Source organism: Petaurus breviceps, unplaced genomic scaffold, assembly GCF_028583685.1.
Source record: "Petaurus breviceps papuanus isolate PSGF00001 unplaced genomic scaffold, PetGlider_PUasm1.0 229, whole genome shotgun sequence".
Taxonomy (NCBI): domain Eukaryota; kingdom Metazoa; phylum Chordata; class Mammalia; order Diprotodontia; family Petauridae; genus Petaurus; species Petaurus breviceps.
This window is the reverse complement of record NW_027185903.1, coordinates 4,435,161-4,459,427: the sequence shown is the minus strand read 5'-3', so window position 1 is coordinate 4,459,427 and position 24,267 is coordinate 4,435,161. Positions and strand designations below refer to the sequence as shown.

At 37.8% G+C, this 24,267-nt stretch overlaps 1 protein-coding gene across 1 annotated transcript in view; it reads left to right on the top strand.

Annotated features, from left to right (window-relative positions):
• Positions 1–24,267, top strand: part of AGXT2 (alanine--glyoxylate aminotransferase 2) — a 63,169-nt gene that overhangs the window by 3,108 nt on the left and 35,794 nt on the right. The window contains exons 2-5 of the mRNA XM_069096121.1: positions 8,802–8,887; positions 14,473–14,657; positions 21,334–21,457; positions 23,857–23,951. Of these exons, the coding sequence (XP_068952222.1) occupies positions 8,802–8,887; positions 14,473–14,657; positions 21,334–21,457; positions 23,857–23,951 (490 nt within the window). The remainder of the gene's footprint in view (positions 1–8,801; positions 8,888–14,472; positions 14,658–21,333; positions 21,458–23,856; positions 23,952–24,267) is intronic.

Here is a 24,267-nt window from a genome sequence, read left to right as displayed (position 1 = left end):
ATCAGCTCCATCCAGACTACCAGAAAATAAGCCTCTCAAGGAATATTTTGCTCTCTTCTGGTATGATTCAAAGGCTGCCACTTATATTGCCATCAAAAGACCAAAGGAGATGGCACAAGGCTTTAATTTCTAAATAGGGCTTTCACCAAAAGAAGAATCATGAACCTGGTGCATCTACTTTTAAACTATGAGAAATTAAGGTCAAATTCATAGCTGGAATGTAATGAGTGTAATCAAAGGTGATCTGGTGAAAAAATGATAATAATGCTGAATAAACCTAAAGGTGTGTCATACATACATTTGTTTTGAGAACTAGTTGTCAAACATTTACCACCACACCCCTGGAAGTCATGGTATTTGAAGGAAAATTATATGTAGAAGTTCTGTAGAATGAGGACAGGAGTTTGGATGGAGAGAGAGATTGTGAGCTGCTCACTGAACTCATTGAAAAGGAAGAGAGAATGTTCTGTAAGATTAGTAGATAACAGTGACCAGACACTGGATTGGGTGATAAATTTGAATAGAGCAAACTTTAAAGGAAACATTTCAAAAGGAAAATAAACAGGACTCAATATTCAGTAGGTGTAAGAGAATGGACTAAGGTGGAGCCAAGATGGTGGAGTAGAAGCACAAACTTGGCATGGGCTCCTGCTTCAATCACTTCCAATACATGTAAAAAAAAAGACTCTAAATAAACTTTAGAGCTACAGAACCCACAAAGTGACAGAGAGAAATAAATCTCCCACTGAAGGAAGCCTGGCAGGGATACAGGAAGGGGCTATCACACTGAGCTGGAAGCCAAGCACAGTCCAGTGTGAGCCATGAGATTTCAGCCTCAGGGCAGCCCTGACCAGTGGCCCCTGGAGCAGATTGCAGGAGAGTGAACCATCAGTAGTTCTGGGGGTTTCCACACTTCTCAACACATAAACACCAAAGACAAAGTAAAAGGTCAGTGTGGTACTCTGTTGGAACAGGGAGTTATTGATGAGCATGGTCTGGACCCTGACCCTGGGGTGAGAAGTAGCTAGAGGTGCAGCAGCCATGCAGTCACTACCACGTGCCTTCTTCCAGTGCTCCTGGCCTGCAGACTGTAGGGGGACCAAGTGACCATTCAGAGGCTAAGCACTCTTGCTTTGATCTGCTTGGATCTGGATTAAAACCAAGGATCACCTACCCAGCAAAACTGATAATCATGTTTCAGGGGGAAATATGGTCATTCAATGGAATAGAGGACTTTCAAGCATTCTTAATGAAAAAAACAGAATTGAATAGAAAATTTGACATTCAGATACAAGAAGCAAGAGAAGCTTGAGAAGGTAAACAGGGAAAAGAAATCATAAGCCACTTATCAAAGCTGAACTATTAACATTCATACAGGGAAAAATCATAATTGCAAATGATGAAACTCTTCTCACTATGAAAATAGTTGAAGGGAATAGAAATATATATATATATATGTCTATATCAGAAGGTATATAGGCGTATGAATACCTACTTGAATGTGTATGTATGTGTGTATATATATATATATATATATGTTTACAGGTATACATAGATAGAGGGCACAGGACCAAGTTAATAGGAAGGGATGATATTTAAAAGGTGAAATTAAGAGGTGAGAGAGGAATATAATGAGAGGAGATGGAGAGAGACAATGGGGTAAACTATCTCATATAAAAGAGGCAAAGGGAAAATGGTTACAATGGAGGGGAAGAATAGGAAGGCAAAAGGGAATGGGTCAACCTTATTTTCATTGAATTTGGCTCAGGGAGGGAACGACATATACAATAAATAGGGTGTCTCAGCCTACAGGAGAATAGGAGGGGAGGGGATTAGAGGGGGGATGATGAAAGAGAGGGCAGACTGGGGGGGGAGGGAAGTTTGAAATACTCATTTTTGAAAAGGGAAGGGATCAAAGTAGAGAATAGAACAAGTGGGTGGTGGAATAGGAGGGAAATATAGTCAGTCTTTTACAATATACCTACTATGTTAATGTTTTGCATTAGCTACACATGTACAACCTATACTGAACTGCTTATCTTCCCAGTAAGGGGGGGTGACAAGGGAGGAAGGGAATTAATCTGGAATTTAAAGTTTTGAAATCAAATGTTTCAAATTATATATACATATATACTATTATTAATACTATCTTATATGTAATTGGGAAAGAAGATATACAGGCACTGGCGCATAGAGATCCACCATGCCCTACTGGAAAAATTGAAAGGGGTATGGGGGAAGATATGGGAGAGAGCAGATTGTAGGAGGGGATATCCTGTGGGATTGCTATTTTGGGGTGGTAGGTAGGGGGAAATGGGGAGAAAATTTGTAACTCAAAATCTGGTAGAAATTAATGATGTAAATCAGAAGTTAATAAAGCATTTGAAAAATGAAAAAAAAGCTCACTGAATAGAATAACTCCTTCAAAAATAGATTGGAGCAAATGGAAGCTAATGACTTTTTGAAAAATCAATATACTATAAAACAGATCCAAACAAATGAAAAAATAGAAGACAATGTGAAATATCTCATTGGAAAAATCACTGACCTGGAAAATAGATCCAGGAGAGATAATTTTAAAATTATTGGACTACCTGAAAGCCATGATCAAAAAAAGAGCCTAGACACCATCTTTCAAGAAATTATCAAGCAAAATTGCCCTGATATTCTAGAACCAGAGGGCAAAATAGAAATTGAAAGAATTCACCAATCGCCTCTTAAAGAAGATCCCAAATAGAAAACTTCTAGGAATATTATAGCCAAATTCCAGAGTTCCCAGGTCAAGTAGAAAACACTGCAATCAGTCAGGAAGAAACAATTTGAGTATTGTGGAAACACAATCAGGATAACACAAGACCTAGCACCTTCTGCATTAAGGGATCAAAGGGCTTGGAATGTGATATTCCAGAGGTCAAAGGAGCTAGAACTAAAACCAAGAATCACCTACCCATCAAAACTGAATATAATGCTATAGGAGGAAATATGGTCATTCAATGAAATGGAGGATTTTCAAGTATTCTTGATGAAAAAACCAGAGTTGAACAGAAAATTTGACTTTCAAATACAAGAAGCAAGAGAAGCATGAGAAGGTAAACAGGAAAAAGAAATCATAAGGAACTTAATAAAGTTGAACTATTTACATTACTACATGGAAAAACAATAATTTTAACTCATAAGATTTTTCTCAGTATGAGGATAGTTGAAGGGAATATATGTATACATACATATATATGTATAGGAGGGTGTATATGTATATAAATATGTATGTAAGTGTGGGCATGTGTATGTTCATGTATACATAGAGGGCACAAGATCAGTTGAATATGAAAGGATGATATCTAAAAAATAAAATTAAGAATATAACAAAATAAGGAGTTAGGGAGAGATTGAATAGGGTAAATTATCTCATATAAAAGAGTCAGGAGAAAACTGTTACAATGGAGGGGAAAAGCAGGAAGGTGAAAGGGAATGGGACAACCTGATTCTCATTGAATTTGGCTCAAGGAGGGAATGACATGCACGCTCAATTGGGTATCTTACCCTACAGGAAAATAGGGGGGTAGGGGATAAGGGGTGGGATGATAGAAGGGAGGGAAGATTAGGGGAGAGTGTAGTTAAAAGCAAACATTTTTGAAAAGGGATAGTGTCAAAGGAGAAAATAGAATAAATGGGGTGCAGGATAGGATGGAGGGAAATATAGTTAGTCTTTCACAATGTAACTACTATGGAAATGATTTGGGTAACTACATATGTACAACCTATATTGAATTGCTTATCTTCCCAGTGGGGGTGGGTGAGGAGGGAAGAAGGGGGAAAATTCTAGAACTCAAAGTTTTAAAAGCAAATGTTTAAAAATGTGTTTTTTACATGCAACTGGGAAATAATATATACAGGTACTGGGGGTATAGAAACCCATCTTTCCCTAGATGGGTTACTAGAAAGTTAGGGGGGTGATGGGTGAGGATATAAGAGAGAACAGATTGGGGGAAGGAATATTCAGTAGGCTTGCTATTTGGGGTGGGAGGTAGGGGAAAGACAGAGAGAAAAAATTTGTAACTCAAAATCTTGTGGAAATGAATGTTGAAAACTAAAAATTAATTAATTAATTTTTAAAGAAAACATATTAAATTAAGAAGACTATTGCTATAGTCTGTAAAGAAAAGAAAAGAGAGAGCATGGACCATTATCATTGGAGAAATTACACAGCACTGTCACCAACTTGAAGACTTTCCTTGGAATAAAAACCCATCTTTTTAATCCCAATATTCTTCTTGTGATAATAATACATCACTATGAATAGTAGAATATGACAGTCTCTGAAGAACCAGATTAAATGCTCTTAGAGAAACAGGAAAACAAAAGAGTTTACCTAGAGAAACTTAGAGAGTCAACTAGAGAAGAAATTGGCTATTCCTCAGATAAATTGCTAGTTTCTAAGTCTCTTCTTTCTCACTTCAATTGGAGTTTCCAGTTTGACTTGCATTATTTTGAACTATTCCATGAAATTTTTGCATTCTATAGCAGAGCAGACTAATTACTAGTGGTGTTTTGACAGAGAAGAGAAGCTTTTAAGAATCCATGAAAGCCATTCCCAAGTATTTGAAAGTCTTATATAGAAGAGAAATTTGACTTCTTTTATTTGAATTCCAAAGGCAAAAATAGAAACAATTCATGGAAGTTGTAAGGAGGGGGATCTCAATCCAACATAAAGAAAATTTTCCTAACAATTAAAGCCATTGAAAAGTGAAATGGGCTACCTCAAAAAGCTGTGACTTCTCCATTATTAGAGTTCTTCTAGGGGAAGTTGGAGGATCATCTGTCAGACATGTCATAGAAGAGAATCCTGTTCATCGATTAAAATGAATAACCTCTGCCACCCTATTCCACTCTGATAATCTGTAATTCTTACTTTATTCGAGGATCACATAAACTAGACATCACTAAGATAGCTGGCTATCTCCTCTGCCCACCAATGAGCTCTACAACAATAACTCTTCTATCCAAAGCTCATCTTTCCCCCATATTTACGCTTGACACCACAGTTCTACCCATCAATAGAGGTGTGAATTGCCCAAGGCACTTTGAAACACACATTTTACAATCAGATATTGCTAAATATAAACAGGCTGCTGGCTAACATCCCTCAACCCTATACTCCTGAATGCTATTAAGTATTAGAAATCAAATCTGACTGCTCACATAAAATCACATAGGTACCCTTCAGAAGCCTGACTGACTAGAGAATAAACACATTTTCACTGAAGCAACCTTGTGGCCTACTGACCAATATCATATATCTTTCTATAAATCTATCCCATTGTCCACAATCTTTGCTTCAATAGGACAATCTTTAATCCAAGTTGCATTTACTAAATCCTTGTATGCCTTAATAATGTATAGATTTGAGGAGTGTGAACTCTGAGAGATCCCATCATTATAGAAGTGACAGTGATACCTTTAGTACTTGATAGACCTGGGAAACTATAAACCTGAGTAAATAACACGGGAATCCATGCAGTCTACTCACCCTAGAGCTGATGGAAGACTTCCCTCAAGTATATACCACCAAGCCATTGTGCCAAGTCCTAGGGAAGTGATCTAGGAGAACACAGAAATCTAAAGCAATGTCATTTCATCTCCATTCTCTTTCCGAAGAAGGAAAATCTTGGCTGTAATTTTTGGCTTGGAATACCTAGTTTTCCACCAGGCTAAAACTACCTTTGGGGGAGTGAGCTGTTTTTTAGGCCACTAATACAATGGTTCTCCACCCCAGTAAAGGACGTGGATAACAGTCAGACCAGATGAATAGATGACCTCTGAGGATCCTTCCAAACTATGAATATTGTGAAGAGATAATCCAAATGGTTATCCAGGTGGTTCTGACTCAAAAATGTATTTTTCAAGAACACAGGTAATGGAGGCCAGAATATTCAATAATTCAATTCCATAAGCATTTATAAATGAACTTCTATATGTTTCCAGAACTTTGCTAGATGCTGAGAATACAAATACAAAAATAAAATAGTTTCTTTTCTCTAGGAGTTTACAACCCGAGAAACAACATTTATAATGATAAGTAAATTTAAAATCTATATAAAATAAACACAAAGTAATTGGTAGGGTATAGTATTGGTGTTTGTTGGGTTTTTTTTTTCATTTTTAATTGAGAGAGAGATGAGAGAAGCACCCAGGGGTAGGAAGGCCATATGAGATTGAGATGTAGTTTTATTTACCTGAAAATTATTTTTAATTCTTTATTTTACTTTTTCTAGTATAGACCTGGCCTTAGTTTCGATATTTATTTTGACTCTAATATTAGAGACTTTCCTTTTAAAAGTTTTATTTTTCACATCTTGATGTTCCACTAACTTTTGATTCAATCAAATTCATAACTCCATGAACATCCCTTCTTTAGAAAGGAAAGTGAATGATACTGAAGGAGTCAGGAGACTTGGGATTCTTAGAAGCATAGGATTTTGTATTGAAGAGGAATTCTTGAAGGGTAAAATTCTCAGAAAGCTTTCAAAACCTCTTTTCCCCCTTCTTATTCAAATTTAACCAAAAGCCACTTGTTTTTAATGTATTAAAAACAAATTAATAACATTAATGATTTTCTGAAACAGAAAAATGGGATGTCTTGATAGGAAAATCTGTCCAAAGGAGATGCTTTTAAACTTTATTTAAAAATAGTTGTCTACTGTGTTTTCTTAGAAAAATGATTCAGTAATCATCCTGTCCATCACCTTTCCATCCACATAGAAAAATGCTGTTGTTTCATGTGTTCATTCAGCTGAATAGGAGGGATCATTTTTTCATCTCTCCTAATTTGTAAAGTGAAGAGGTTGGACTAGGTACCTTTTAGCATTGATTTATGATTTTTCTCTACTTTTAAAGAAGAAATAGAAACATGTAGGAAAAATAGAGAGAGAGAGAAAGGGAAGATGTGGGGTAATAACAATGTGATGTCATGGGAAAAATCTTAGTTTGGGAGTCAAAAGACATGTGCTCTATTTTAAACTTTATCACTGACAAGTTAAATGGCTTTGACAAATAATTTCTCTAGGGATTCAGTTTCTTCATTTGTGAAAGTAAAGGGGGGTGGCCAGGTAGCACAGCGAGTAAGAGCACCGGCTCCAGTGTCAGTATGAACTGGATAAAATCCGGGCTCAGATACTTAGCACCACACCCAGAATTAACTGGCCGTGTAACCTTGAGCAAGTTACTTAACCCCAATTGCTTTAAAAAAAAAAAAAAGAAAGTAAAGGGGTATGACTAAATAATCCCTAAAATCCCTCTCAGATATAAAATCCATCATCATAAGAGCTTATCAAAGGAACAATCTATATCAGGGATTCTAGTGTTATGTATTCCCTTGGCAATCCGGTGAAACCAATGAGCCTTTTTGGAATAACATTTTTTAAAAGCACAAAATAAAATATACAAGATTATAAAGGAAGGCAATAATATTGAAATAAATTTATCTAAAAAGGTTTTTCAACAGTTTTGTGGGCCCCAGATTAATAAACCTTGCATTTGATGGTACATTAGATGATATCTCATTCTAACATTCAATGATTTCTTTCTCTCATTGATATCCAATAGGAATCATGGCCCATCTAATAATAGCCTTAATTTTTTGTGCAGTGGGTAGGGGCACCATTTAATTGTATGTAAATTTTTTTAATGTTTCATTCCACCTTCATATGGTCTACAGGCCAAAATAGTCAGCTTATAGAATCTTAGATTTAGAAGGTTCCTCAGATGTTCTTTACTCCTTTCTGATAATGCACAACTGTCAGAAATTTGATAACCAGATGTAGAAATAAGGAGCCATGTAGAAAACAAGATCATGGGAAGATTTTTCAGGTTATTGATTTTCAGTGCAGTGCACCTTTAAAAGACTTATTCTCTCTTTTTTTTTTCTTTTGGAGGGCAATTGGGTTAAGTAACTTGCCCAAGGTTACACGCTAGTTTTTTTGTGTTAAGTGTCTGAGGCCAGATCTGAACTCAGGTCCTCCCGACTCCAGGGTGGCGCTTTACTCACTGTGCCACCTAGCCACCCCTGACTTATTCTCTTTTTAACTCCCAGGTGAGGGAAGTTATATTATCCAGATGCTGACTCCCCTTTCTTCTGATGTAGACACCTACCAGCAAAATAGATTGTGTCATAGCACCCTGGACAGCACCTCCCTCATACCCAAGTTGACCACTAAGCTGTTTGAACTCAGTTCTAGACTCTGCTAGTTCTTTCCACCAGAAGCCAAAGCCTCCTTCTCCTCAGTGACTACTACCACTTACTAGCCTCCCCTCCCCACCCTTCAAAAAAAACCACCAACATTCTGCTCGCTCCTTCTGAACCCAGATTGCCTTTGGAACTTTGGTTCTGGATGATGTTTTTTTTAGACCCAGATATCACTATATTTCAAAGCCTAATTAGTTTTAAACTAGCCATTTACTTTTATGCTTTGGAGAATGTGTTGGTGTCTTTAGTATTGGTTCTTCCCTCACAGATCAACATGAGAGATCAGCACAGATCTCAAGCCCTCCTGGTGGAAGCAGTGCATCACTGTGTAAAAATTTGGCTTTTGGACTCAGAAAACCAAGATTTAACACCCAGGTCATATACCTACTATTTGTAGGAACTAAACAAAGCACTTAGTCTCTTTATAAATGCACTTTTCTCATCTATAAGTGAATTTTAAGAAATTTTCATAACTAGATACTGTCTGGCCTTAGAGAAGAACTGTGATAGCTAGAGAACAATTCTAATATGCTGTGGCTTGTTTGTTTCTTTTTGGTAGGTGCCTGCTGGAAGCCTGGATCTAAGCTCAGTGTCCACACATCACCTAAAATGCCTCCATGTGATTTCACACCTGAAAAATGTGAGGTATGATTCAATGTTTTAGAGGTAGCCAAAGGGTTCTTCCCTACAAAATTCACATAGCAGATAATGTTTGTGTAGTGCATAAAGTATTTGTGTTGTCATGAGACCTGACTCTCAAGTCTCAGGAGACTAAACTCTACCTCCAACTAGCTGCTTGACCTTAGTAAATCTCTTTGACTGTACTGCTTTGGGATTTCTCATTCTTCTCCACCATACCCCTGTATAGGTGCCTGTCTTTCACTCCCACCACTTTGTAGGCTGTCTTCCCTCATTAGATTGCAAGCTCCTTAAGGTTAGGGTCTGTTCTTTTTTTTTTATTTGTATCACCAATGCTTAGCACAATGCCTGACACTTAGTAGGCACTTAGGAAATATTTTTTAAAGCAATTGGGATTAAGTAACTTGCCCAAGGTTACATGGCCAGTTTATTTTTGCGTGGGTGTTAAGTGTCTGGGGCTGGAACCAATCCTGGGTCCTCCTGATTCCAGGTCATCCTCTACTCACTGTGCCACCTAGCTGCCCCCACTTAAGAAATATTTAATGACTATTATTAATCTCTTTGGGCCTCTTGTTTCTTCATCAGTGGGGAAACTAGATTCATAACTTAGGTCATCTCCAAGTTCTAATATTCTCTGTTTCTAATTCAACCAACAAGTATCCTTGCATACTACTAAAGGTATGCATCTCACAGAGATATCCCCACCCCATTGATTTTACTTCTTGGTAACATTTTAAATGAAAGACAATATAGTGTAGGAGAGACCTGGGCTTGTATTCAGGAAGACCTAAGTTCAAGTCTCACCTCTAAAACATAATTGCTGAGCAGCCCTAGAGAAGTCATTTGGGCATTCTCAGTACCCCAGGCAAATCTCTTAGACTATAAGCTGCAGACAAAATGCTGATAATATGTATTATTAGAGGAAGTTCCTCACTGGGAGTTCCCTATACCAATTAAATCGCAGGTCTGGTTAAAAAAAGTAATAGAATCACTCCTTTGTCTGACATATACTCAGTAACAAATTTTCTCATTGTTTGGTCATTCCTCCCACCACCTCAAATAGTAATGATACACATCTTATAGCCATGTCTTAATTACTGAAGTTGCCTGAGACTCAGAGGAATTAAGTGACTTTCCCAGGGTTTCACAGCCAGTACATTTCATTCAAGATTTGAATCCAGGTCCTACTGACTCTAAGATAAGTACTATTCACTATACTTCCTCTCTTGCATTACAGTATTATATATTTTATTTCCAAAATTCATCTCTTTTAGCAACATAGTTTTGAGGATGTTTTATTCAATGGAAGGGTATCAAGCAGAAAAGGAAAAAATCATCCCCAATAACCAGATATTCCCTAATATATGATATATTGTGTGCTATTTGTTTCCAGGACAATTCAGGTCCCTTTTCTCACCAAAAATGTGGTGTATGACCTATGACAGATCAGGCACCCAGATTCTTAAAACTACTATCAGTCCTGACAGAGAGAAGGAAATATCAGAAATTAACTTGAATTATTTACATATGTCTATTATAGCACCAAGGGCTTGTAAAACTTGTAATCTAATATCTATTGAAAGAATCTGTAGGTAATGAGGAAGATTTAAGTTTAATCACTATTTCAGCAGAAAAGAGAGAAATTAATTTTCAGCAACAAAACAGAGAATCTTCCACCCTGAATCCATTTGTTCTCCAAAGATCTCAGAAAAACACTGAAAAAAAAAAGCTAAGCTGCTTCTTCCCCCTCCCCAGCTGATAAGGCTTTCTAGGCTATCAGTTGCAAGATGATACTATGTTGATACTGTATTATCCCTCTAGAAGCCCATGCCTGAATGATCTAATTCAGGAGCTCTTGATCCTTTGGGACCTCTTGAACTTTCATAGAAAGACCATTTTGTCTGACCTGTGCTTATAAAAAGAAACAGACAAATAGCAACCAGGAACTTGAGGTCCATGAACTCCTCTCTGCGCAGACAGCTAGCCATATGTGTCTCTTGTTAATTGTCATTTTGGGAGGGTGGAGTGGGAAGTATACTTCACTCCCCATCCTTTGTTTGCACTTTGATCTGGAAGTAAATAAGAGTACATTCGAAAGGTTGAATTGGCATTTCAGTCAATCATTCGCCTCTATGTGTCATGAGAAAAATATTACTCTTCTGGCAAAAGCACCAAAACCAATTCTCAGGCACCAATAATCTTGAAAATATACCCTGGCCCTGATTATTAATTAGGAACATGACTCAAGCTATGCCTGTATTCAGGAGTTGGTTGTCTTTTTTTTTTTTTTTTCAAAAAGATGTACCTTAAAGAAAGGGGTAGCATCTGATATGGAATAAAATATCTAGGGTAATATGATAGTCTCCTCTCCTTCAAATACCTCCCCTCTCTTGTTCTTTTCATTCTTCTAATTAATGATAAGGACTTCTTATACACATTTAAAGATAAGACTTGGGATATGAACATCCCAAGGAGGGGTGGTACACTGACTTAACTTTGCACCAATGATTGACTTCAGGGTTTTCTTGAAAAAGGTTTTGAATACAAAAGGGAGAAGAAAGAGTCAACAAAGGAAGGCAAACTGCATTGAAAGGGAGGATAGTTCTTCTGCTGCTTATTCTAATTTTGCCATAATAATTAACACCAAGAAAATGCAGGTGCTCCATCAACCACTACCACACCATCCATATGTGGAACCATTGGTTACAGCAAATGGAGAAGTTTTGAACACTGTGGATAAGTTTACTTACCTTGGCAGTATACTTTCCAGGGATGTACACATTGATAATGATGTTGATGCACTCATTGACAGAGCTAGCTGAGTGTTTGGGAGGCTCTGAAGGAAAGTATGGGAGAGAAGAGGTATTAGACTGACTACCAAACTGAAGGTCTACAGAGCCATTATGTTGACCTCCTTGTTGTATGCCTGTGAAAACTGGACAGTCTACCAGCACTGTGTCAGGAAACTTGAATCACTTCCATTTGAATTGTCTTAGGAAGTTTCTGAAGATCATCTGGTAGGATAAGATACCAGACACTGAGGTCCTTTCTTGAACTAAACTGCCAAACACTGAAGCTCTAATGTAGAGAGCACAACTATTATGGGTTGGCCACATTGTTCAAATGCCAAATGTCCACTTGAGTAAAAAACTATTTTATGGAGAACTCATATGGTGATCATAAGAAGCAATAAAAGAACAATCTCAAGATTTCTCTCAAGAACTTTGGAATTGATTGGGTGGCATGGGAGACACTGGCCCATGATGACCCAGAGTGGCATGCCCTCATCAGAGAAGGTGCTTTCCTCTATGAGCAGAGCAAAATTGAAGTAGCTCAAAAGAAATGTGAGATGTGCAAATTTAGAGAATCCACCCAAAATGTTCACATGGTCTATTTGTGCCCAACCTGTGGTAGAGCATTCCAAGCTCCTGTTGGTCTTATCAGCCATAGTCAGCTGCATTGTGACTTGACTCCAACATAGTGATGTCATTTTGGTCCTCTTTGAGAAGGAAGGACAACAGGCAACAACAAAAGCCATGCTCACTTACTTCCCAAGAAAGACTAGCTCTACCTTAGCTTCTCAGACTTCAAGCTCATCTAGTCCTGAGATTCTTAGCCTTTTTATGGTATGGCCCCCATTGGCAGTTTGGTGAAGTCTATGGAATCCTTTTCAGAATAATTTTCTCAAATGCATAAAATACAACACATAGGATTACAAAGAAAAACAATTATATTGATATAAAGTTATCAAAATCTAAAAAAAAAATACTTCACAGACTCCAGGTTAAAAATCCTTAAGTCCACTGCTCTGCTTTTGCAAATGAGAAAACTAATATCAGAGTGGTAATATTCAAGGTCAGGAACCAATTTGGTTCCATTCTACAGATATTTGTGAAATGACCATTATAATCGAGGCACTATGGAAAGTACTGAGGCAGATGCAAAGGATTAAAAAATCCAAACCCCATCCTCAAAGTACTTAACTGAGTGTAAAGAGAATGTCAAATAAATATTTCAGATTTTAAGCTTCTGCAAGGTTTAGAATCTTTATAAATATTTGTTTTTATTTTAAGAGTACAGCAGGTCCCTACTTTAGCAGTATGGAGGCTAACTAACACTACCATAAGTGATAATCTCATAAGGCACCTGGAAATTCATTCATTAAGCAGCTACTTGGTCAGTCACCTTGACTTTTGTCTTGCCACTGGACATTGATAACTAGAGGAGGCATCAATGACTTTGCAAAGCTCTGCCTCACTTAAATCTAATCCATGAGCAAATCAAGACAACACCGATGATGTCAGTGATCCTCTCTGAGAATCAAGAACAAATAACTTGGTTAAATGTACTATGCTAAGTTCTGGGAATACAAAAACAAAAAATTAAAATGATCCAGTCCTCCAAGAGCTAACATTGCAATTGAGAGGCAGGAGAAATAAAGCAAGGATTCATGTTTACAGTCAATCCGAATTTATCAAGCTATTTGTCAAGCTATCAAGCTTTTATTCATTTATCCATTTATTAAGTATATTGTTATATACATGACTAAGTGGATAAAGAGCCAGTTTTAAAGACAGGAAAACCTGGGATCAGGCCCTGTCCCTGGTACTTACTAGCTGTGTGACTCTGAACAAGTCACTTATCTCTTTGTGCTCTAGGCAATTCTCTAAGACTGGAAGCTGCCTCTACCTGCAATAGTAGAAGAAGTTCCTCAGTAGGAGCTTGTGTTGTGTGTGTTGTGGTATGTCCTTCATTCTCAAAGAGGGTCACAACCTCAGGGAAATGATGACATGACTTAGCAATTGACTTTGATTTGAGTGAGGGAGGACTGTTCAAGGTTACCAGCCTCACTTTCTCCTCCAGAGTCATCTGGGTTCAGTGGCCATATATCAATCAGGATGACTGGAAATGGCCCAGGATGCAATGGGAGACTGACCCTTTTAGGCTAAGGCCTTTTGAGGTTCTCACTTTGAATGAGGTAATGCCCATTCAGTGAATAGGCCTCTTTAGAAGTGAGTCAGGGGATGGCCCCTTTAATAAAAAAAAAATCAAACTGGAAGGGGAAGATCCTCTGGGTTGCAGTTGGGCAATTCAGATCAAGTCCTCTCCTCTCCTCTCCTCCCCTCCCCTCCCCTTCCCACCTCTCCTCATACAAAGAGAAAATTCCTAGAAGACCTTACCCTTTCATTTCTGAAGTGCCCCTCCTCCTTTCTTCACCTACTAAATCCCTATTTGTTTTTTAAAGCTCTACAAAGAAGCCTTTATTATCTAATTCCTCCCTATGATCCCAAAACTTTGCTCTGCACTTTTCACATGCATCTATCATGTGTTTATATGTGTATATATGCACATGTATACATATGTGTATATATTATGTGTGTATAAATATAAATACACACATGTGTGTACACACACATTTATATTTGTGTCCTGTTTCCTACTAGATTGTAAACTTGATAAGGGCAGGCATCTGGTCTAACTTTTTATCTCCCTTGGTATCTAACACCATGCTCTGCATTCAGCATATGCACAATACTTTTTAATTGAATTAAATTTATTGAATTGAACATAAGAATTCTTTTTTTCCACAGTCCCAGCCTTATAACCATATCCTGAAGATCCGGAAACAGAATTTTTCACCCCTGGTGTCCACTTATTTCCAGAAGCCCTTATTGCTCCATCAAGGATATATGCAATGGCTATTTGACTATGAAGGTCGAAGATATTTAGATCTCTTTTCAGGGATTGTCACTGTTAGTGTTGGCCATTGCCACCCGTAAGTATTGCTTGAAATTTCTGAGTATCTTCAAAATACAGGGAACCTTAAAATGTGATCACTGCATTGTGCCAGATATAAGCACTTGGAGTTATAGGATCATGAGTATATATGGATTTAGAAAGATACTGGGGATTATTATGAGTGATGATAATAAATACTTAATGTTAGTTAAAATTTAATTTCTATCTGTTGTTTATTTTCTCTTTCTTCCACAGTTTACTATGTTCTCAGAAAAAAAAAAGTGCACTAGAAGATCCTAAGGTTTAAAAAGCATTTTTAGGGGCATCTAGGTAGCTGAGTGAATAGAGCACCGGCTCTGGAGTCAGGAGGACCTGAGTTCAAATCCAGCCTCAGATATTTAACGCTTACTAGCCATGTGACCTTGGGCAAATCAGTTAAGCCCAATTGCCCTGCCTTCCCCCCTGCAAAAAGCAAGCAAGCAAGCAAATATATAAATAAATAAATAGCATTTTTACCCTCACCCAGAAACATAATTAGAGCAAAGTAATCAGGGTTTTACCCCAGGTTACCAACATAATGAGGCATATTTCCTCTCCATACTGGTCCTCCAGCCTGAGCCTACTGCCCCAAGTCTTCCATACACTTTACCCCAAAGCCACTTTCCTCCAACTTGGAGTTGCGACTTCCCCCTGCCCCCTACTTTAACGGTTTAGGAGTCATGGGGTTGATTGTGATTTGGGGGCTAGAGCCAGACTGTCTAATAATAATGGTTGTTCAGTTGTTTTTCAGTCATGTCTAACTCTTTATGATCCCATTTAGGATTTTCTTGGCAAAGATGAGTCTTCTGACTCCAGGTGTGGCATTCTATCCACTGTGCCACCCAGCTGCCCCCTAATAATAATAAGACCTAGTACTTAATAAGTACCTGTATATACTAAATGCCAGACTGTGCTAAGTGCTTTATAGATCCTCACCATGGGAGGTGAGTGCTATCATTATCCCCACTTTACAGTTGAGGAAACTGAGGCAAACAGAGGTTAAGTGATTTGTCCAAGGTCACATAGCTAGCAAGGGTCTGAAGCTGGATTTGAACTCAAGTCTTCCTGACTCCAGGTTGAGCACTCTGTCCATTGTGCCACCTAGCTCCCTGTCTGGGAAACAGGCTTCATCCCTCTCCCAGGAAAATATACTCAATTGCTAGGACTGTTGTCTGTGCCTCCTACCTGATAATTAAAGAATTTCTAGCTATAGCTCTACATCTTACAGTTCGAAAGAAACCAAAAGAAAAACTTAAACATAAAAACCAAGTATATGGAGAAAGTATGGAGTCCATGGAGAAAAAGCAATGGATTTTCATATGTTAAAAGAAAAGAAAGATGTCCTCCAGCCTTCACATAGGTTCTATATCTCTGGAAAATGTTGGAGTTGTTATTTTAATTTTTTTTTTTTTGTGTAAAACAATCATCAACAAGTACAAACATTCCAATATTCAAAGAAAAGAATTATACAGGGCACAGCAGTTTTAAGCTGCACTAAGAATTTTGGAACACCCTGTATAAGAATCTGTAAACTTCTGTTATATATGGTTGTTTTTAAGGAAATACATACATACATACATATACATGTGTGTATATATATATGTATATATATATATATATATATAAAATTTAACAAGATAGTGATAGATAGAAATGTTCAATTTTTTGTTCCCTGTCACTTTTTGTTGTGTTTTTTTCCTGTTCAATCTTCAATATTTTATTGATTTGTTGTTGTTTGGTTGGGGTTTTGGGGGGGGGGGGATTTCTATTCTCAACCATTAATCTGCCATCCCATTCTTATCACCTAATATTGGGGTTCATGACCTTTTTTGTATCATGGATCTCTTTTTTTTCATTTTTCAAATGCTTTATTAACTTCTAGTTTACATCATTCATTTCCGCCAGATTTTGAGTTACAAATTTTCTCCCCGGTTTTCTCCTACCCACTATCCCAAAATGGCAATCCCACAGGATATCCCTTCCTCCAAACTGCTCTCTCCCATATTTTCTCCCATACCCCTTTTGGCTTTTCTAGTAGGTCATGGTGGATATCTGTGCCCAAGTGCCTGTATAACTTATTTCCCAATTACACGTAAAATAGTATTAATAATATATATATATATATATATATATATATATATATTAACATTTAATTTTAAAACTTTGAATTCCAGATTCATTCTCTTCCTCCCTTGTCACCCACCCTTACTGGTAAAATAAGCAGTTCAGTATAGGTTGTACATGTGTAGCTAATGCAAAACATTAACATAGTAGATATATTGTAAAAGACTGACTATATTTCCCTCCCTCCTATTCCACCACCCACTTGTTCTATTCTCTACTTTGATTCTGTCCCTTTTCAAAAGTGGCCGCTTCCAACTTCCCTCCCCCCGCCCCAGCCTGCCCTCCTTTCCATCATCCCCCTCTCATCCCTTTCACCCCTACTCTCCTGTAGGGTGAGATACCCTATTTAGTGTGTATTTTTCCCTCCCCAAGCCAAATTCAATGAGAATAAGGTTGACCCATTCCCTTTGGCCTTCCTATTCTTCCCTTCCATTGTAACCATTTTCCCTTGCCTCTTCTGTATGAGATAGTTTACCCCATTCTGTCTCTCCCCATCTCCTCTCATTATATTCCTCTCTCACCTCTTAATTTCACCTTTTAAGTATCATCCCTTCTTATTAAATTGATCCTGTGCCCTCTACCTATGTATACCTGTAAACATACATACACACATTCACATATGTATTTATATGCCCATATACCCTAATATATAGACATATATATATATATATATATATATATATATATATATTCCCTTCAACTATTTTCATAGTGAGAAAAGTTTCATCAGTTACAATTATTGTTTTTCCATGTAGGAATGTTAATAGTTCAACTTTGATAAGTTCCTTGCGATTTCTTTTCCCTGTTTACCTTCTCATTCTTCTCTTGCTTCTTGTATCTGAATGTCAAATTTTCTATTCAACTCTGTTTTTTTCATCAAGAATGCTTGAAAGTCCTCTGTTCCACTGAGTGACCACATTTTCCCCTGAAACATGATACTCATTTGTGCTGGGTAGGTGATTCTTGGTTTTAATCCCAGTTCCTTTGACCTCCAGAATATCACCTTCTAAGCCCTTTGATCCCTCAGTGTAGAAGCTACCAGATGCTGTGTTATCCTGATTTTGTTTCTACAATATTAAAAGTATTTCTTCTTGGCTGCTCATAATATTCTCTCCTTGATCTGGGAATTCTGGAACCTGGCTATAATATTCCTACGAGTTTTCTTTTTGGGATCTTTTTCAGGAGGTGATCAGTGGATTCTTTCCACCTCTATTTTGCCCTCTGGTTCTAAAACATGAGGGCAGTTTTCCTTGAGAATTTCTTGGAGGATGATTTCTAGGTTCTTTCTTTGATCATGGCTTTCAGGTAGTCCAATAATTTTTAAATTATCTCTCCTGGATCTATTTTTTAGATCAGTGGTTTTTCCCATGAGATATTTCACATTACCTTCTATTCTTTCATTTGTTTGGATCTGTTTAACAGCATCTTAATTTCTCATAAAGTCATTAGCTTCCATTTGCTCCAATCTAATTCTGACGGAATGATTCTCCTCAGTGAGCTTTGGAGATTCTTTTTTCATCTGACAAATTCGTCTTTCTAAGGCATTCTTCTCCTCATTGCCTTTTTGAGCCTCTTTTGCCATTTGAGTTAGTCTATTTCTTAAGGTGTATTTTCCTCAGTCATGCTGTTGACTCTCATTTCATGATTTTCTTGCATCATTCTCCTTTCTCGTCCCAGTTTTTCCTCTGCTTCTCTTATCTGCTTCTTCAGGTCCTCTATGGCCTGTAACCAGCTCGTATTTTCCTTTGAAGCTTTTGGTGCAGGAGTTCTGACTTCACTGTCTTCCTCCTGTTCCATGCTTTGATCCTTTTTGTCCCCAAAATAGGAGTCTAATGTTGGATTCTTCTGTTTGCTTTGTTTCCTTTGCCTGGTCATGTTGCCACTCAATTACTTGACTTTTGGGCTTTTTGCCACAGTAGGACGCTGCTATCAGACAGGGGAGCTTCGTACCAAATGCTGAGGTTTTCTCAGCTGCCAGAGGTATTAGTTGGGTGCCCTCTCTGAAGCCCCCACATGCTCTGGCAAGCTGGACACACAACCCAGGACCTCCACCCTAGACAGCAATCCAGATCCAAGCAGGTCAAAGCAAGAGCAATTACCCCTCAGACTGGTCTCTTGTTCCCCCTACACTCTGAAGGCCAGGAGCTGAAGCTGCAACGTGGGGGTGGCTGCTGCTCCTCAGCAGCTTCTCACCCTGGGGGCAAAAGCTGATTCACTCCCAACTACTGAACTCTCACTTTGTCCTTTGTATTTATGTGTTGATAATTCTGGAGACGGCCACAGCTGCTGATGATCTGGAGTCCCTCCAGCTGGTGGCTGGTCAGGCCTGCCCTGGGGCTAAAGCCTCAGCATGGGTCTAGGCTCAGCTCCCAGAGCACTGTGCTGGCCAATTCCTGCCAGCCTGCTGGGCTGTGCTCAGTGGGAGGTTAGCTTCTCTGTGTCATTTTGTGGGTTCTGCAGCTCCAAAGTTTATTCAGAGTCCCCTTTCACATATATTGGGGAAGGTGGTAGCCAGAGCCACACGGAAGACCTGCTTCTACTCCCTATCATGGATCTCTTTGGCAGTTTGGTGAAACCTATGATTTCCCAGAAGAATAATTTTAAATACAAAAAATGAGATACATAGGATTACAAAAAAAAATCCTGTTTTATTAGAAATAAAATTATTATTTTTTCAAAAGTTCACAGACTACCGCTCTCCCCCAGATAAAGAATTCTCACCCTAGGGGCAGCTAGGTGGCACAGTGAATAAAGCACTGGCTGTGGAGTCAGAAGGACCTGAGTTTGGTTCTGGCCTCAGACATTTATCACCCGCACAAAAAAACTAGCCGTGTAACCTTAGGCAAGTTACTTAACCCCAATTGCCCTCCAAAAAGGCAAAAAAAAAAAAAAGAATTCTCACCCTAATAGAAATTTTATCTCTTATAAATTCTATAACCCAATAAATCAAATTAACACATTGGTCATGTCTGAGGACACCTTTCACAGCTATGACTAGAAAGAAAATTCTTACCTAAATAAGGGATAAAGGAGATGAGAAAAGATAAAATAGAAATTGATTACACAAAATTGAAAAATGTTTGTACCAGCCATAATGAATGTTAAGTACAATGGAAACAATAAATTGTAGGAAAATTTACACAGCACATTTCTTTGAGAATTTTTTTCCCTTTATGTTGGTTCTTTGTCCATATATGTCTTTCCATCCAAAAGACAAGAAGTTGATAATTAGAGATGAAATTATGTTTTTATTATATTTAACATGCCATGCTTCACATGTACCAAAGTTCAATCTTGCAGAAATCCTGCTTTCTTTAAGTTATTAATTTAGAATGGGGGTTGAGGGGCATCTCCAGTCCTGATCTATACCTTGCCACTAGACCCAGATGGCTCCAGAGAAGAAAATGAGGCTGGTGACTTTGCACAGCCCTGCCTCACTTAAATCCAATTCACCTTCAAGTCACGGCATCACCTTCCTGATGTTATGGTCCTCCTTGAGAATGGAGAACAAATAACAACATTTTAGAACATGGGTTCTTTACCAAGGATCTATAAACTTCTTGGGGCTTTTTTTATATTTTTATAGTTGTCTATGTGTTTTATTTCATGCATTTATAAACATTATTCTGAGAAGAGGTCCATAGGTTTCACCAGACTGCCAAAGGGGTCCAGGATAGAAAAAAATTTAAGACTCCCCTACTCCAGACAGTCATACTCTATTGTGCTCCAAATTCATTCCAAGCTCCTCTATCAGCTTTCTAGACTTCCTTAATCTGCTTCAGCCTCATCACAACCACTTACATGAGTTTCTACCTGTCTCCAAAGTGAATCTTTTTTTCCTATCAGATTGGTCTCCCCACTGTTCTCCTTACTTAAAGTAAATAGTCAGATCAATACTTTCTTTCTGCTTTCTCCCTTTCTCTTCTCTTCGTGTTATGTTTACTCCAGTATAAAATGTTCCCATAACTGAAATTCACACCTGTCCTTTCAATTTATTCCAAAAAGTGACAGCTCTCTTCTGAAACCTTTAGACAAATTATTTGCACTTTCATCAAGAAGCCTGATCCCTGTTTATCCCCTCAATTTTTAACGTTTTGAAGAAAAATCTCATTTGATTCTCCATATGACAAAAAAAAATGAATTCATAATTTTGGAATTGAGAAAAGAGAAGGGAAACACCAATGTTTACATTCAGATATTTTTGTTTTCCACATTGTACAAAGAATAATTTTAAATCTTGGAAATTTGTTGTTGTTAGGTAGCCCAAATCAACTAATCCAATCTTCCACCCAATGCAAAATTGTCTTCTATAAGTTCCCTGATAGGCAATCATTCCACTTTTTCAGGCATATCTCAAGGAACAAGGAACAAGAAATTCACTATCTAATGAGGGAGCCCTTTCCATCCTTGGACACTTCTCTTTGTTAGAAAGTTGTTTGTTTTTTTTAACATTGAGCTGATTCCTTGTACTGCTTTTGAAAATGGCTGTACATGGAATAACATAAGACATGTTAATTTGAATAATTCTGTTTTCACCCTGTTTTTCCCAGGAAGGTGACTACAGCTGCACAAAAGCAGCTTGAACGCCTGTGGCATACAAGTCCTGTCTTCTTACATCCTGCAATACATGAATATGCAGAAAAGCTGATAGCCCTTTTCCCTGAACCACTTAAGGTAAAATGCTCCAATTCCAAAGTGATTATAATCTCAGGATCCAAAACCCAGAAGTTTCCATCACTTCAAAATAGAAATGAGATTAAGCAGAAGAGCCCCAGTATCAAGCTGATCCCTTATAAGTAGCATGGTATGGCAAAAAAAGATCACTCACTCACGCAAGGACTCATATTATTCCGTGTGACCTTGGACAAGTCACTTAAAGCCTCAGTTTCCTCAACTGTAAAATGAGAGCCTTAAACTAGAAGGTTTCTAAGGTCCCTTCTACCTGTGGGATGTGTGATCTTCTGAACCAAAAGGAAGAAAAGAAGATTCTTTAGCAGAAATAAAAGAAAATTATGTATGAATGATTTGTAAGAGAGAGACAGAGAGAGAACAGAGATGTGAAAGGAAACTAGATATCTGTCTGTATATTGAGCTGCTCCCCAGCATGCCTCTAGGTAGTCCCTGTAGTAATGACTTTTCAAGAGTACAAGAGTACTTTGCAAGTCTCCAGGTCCAAAGCTTCTACAATTCCTTTTGCATAGTGAGCCTTTTCTTCATCCGCCTCTTTACTGAATAATTTGCATTTCTTCTTTGACAAGAGGTGTGACTGTGTACATCACAATACCAAAACATCCAGTCACATCATCCCATAATTCAATTACTTGGGTGTTTCCCCTAAATGCAGTGTATACAAATTGGCTAGATTTTTTTATTGAATTATAGTCCCTATTGACTCTCCCCTTCTGTCTTCATGCTTATGGTATGCAGCACAGTGCCTTGCACGTACTAGATTCTCTAATAAATGTTTGTTTATTGTAATGAGTGGAATGAAATGGAAGAGAAAATCCATATTCAACTCATTGTTTGGGAGTGATAATGATTTCAAAACCTCAACCTAAGGCTCCACCATATTTCACTCTATTAATAAGAACACTACAAGCATATCCATAAATATGGGGAGAAGCATTCAATTAAAATATAACACAATTTAATAGCAAGGAAGTGAATCAAGTAGAACACCATTCTTGGCACAAAAGGATGCATATCTCCTGATTACACAACATAGCAGGAGGGCACAGTTGCATTGCACTGACAGACTTAGTTGCATGGACAAAGACCCACTTCTTCAAGACTTTTCCCATGTGAAGAATGCTGACAACTGTTACTTTGGCCCCATAGTCATTCCTATGGTCCATACATGATTCAGAATGCTCTGACTGCTATATATACAGTCTTCTCCCAACCACCATTCTGCTTTCCTGCTGTTCCCATCTGTGATTCTCTTAAATCTCTGCTGTTATAGAGGTTCCTCACCAAATCAGTGTGTTCACCTAGTGACTTTACCATGCTGTGAGCTCACCCACAACCTTCTAAAAAAAAGTGGATAATTCTCTCCATTGAGTGAAAGTGTCTCACTCCTAAGCATTGTGGGAAATAGCATTCCCAAACTTGTCTTCTACAGAATCAGAGAGAAATTATGATGTTGCATATATATGACTTTAAATATAATATATCGCAACATATATTACATTATAGTAATATAATGTTATATTATATTTTAAATTTTTATTAAAGTATCTGAATCTAGATGTTCAGTATTAGCTGTTGCCTTTGAATTTCAAAGCAAAATGGGAGGATAAAGATAAGGATACTTTTTTTTTTTTTAAATAAGGGTATAATGAATGGGAAAAGACTGAGAACATAAGTTCTGCATGGGAAAGAGTCAAGAAAGTTCAAACAAAGATATATGAAGAAGGAATCCAAGGATGTGAATATTGTACCAATTCCTGGGTTTTTTCTCTGAAAACTTTCCCCACTGGATTCTCTCCCTAGATGTAGCACTTACTAACGGCTCTCTGTCTCTGGTTTCTGGGCATTTTCTCTGGCTGCTTTCCATGACTAGAATGCTTTCCCTTCTCACCTCTGCCTCTTGTCTTTCCTGGCTTCTTTCAAGTCCCAACTAAAATCCATCTTTTCACAGGCACCCTTTCCCAATTCCTCTTAAAGGTAGTGCCTTGCCTCCATAGATTATCTCCAAATTATCTTGCTCATAGCTTATTTGTATATAGTTGTTTGCATGTTATCTCTTCCATTAGATTGCCCTTAAGGTGTGGGCTCTTTTTGTTTTCTTTGTATCCTCATTGTACAGTGCCCAGCACACAGTAGGCAAATAATAGATGTTTTTTGATAGAGTGGCTGGCCACAGATATTCACCAAAGGTTTTTTTAGTAAAGTAGTGAGTGGGTCAGTGCACTAGGGATTAATACCTTCCCTGATAGACTTACAAGGCTGTTATAATGGTTAAATATTTTAATGGAATGTAATTTGAGTTCTCCTTATACAGCATCATTAATAATCATCAGTGAGTTAATATTTTTAAATAAATGACATTTTGTCCTCCTTTTTTCCTCTAGGTTGTTTTCTTTACAAACAGTGGCTCAGAAGCCAATGATATGGCTATGTTAATGGCACGAAGCTACTCTCAAAATGTTGACATCATTTCTTTCAGGTAATCACACCTCATGGAATTCAATTTTAATGATGCTAACTTTACCTAACAAATATCTGTGTCTTCAAACCACTATGAAGAAAAAATTGTCCAGGGCATTTTTCAGAAATTTAAATGGTAGGGGCAGCTAGGTGGTGCAGTGAATAAAGTATCAGCCCTGGAGTCAAGAGGACCTGATGTGGCCTCAGATACTTGACATACTTACTAGCAGTGTGACCTTGGGTAAGTCACTTAACCCCAATTGCCCTGCCTTCCCCCCTTCAAAAAGCAAAGAAAGAAAGAAAGAAAGAAAGAAAGAAAGAAAGAAAGAAAGAAA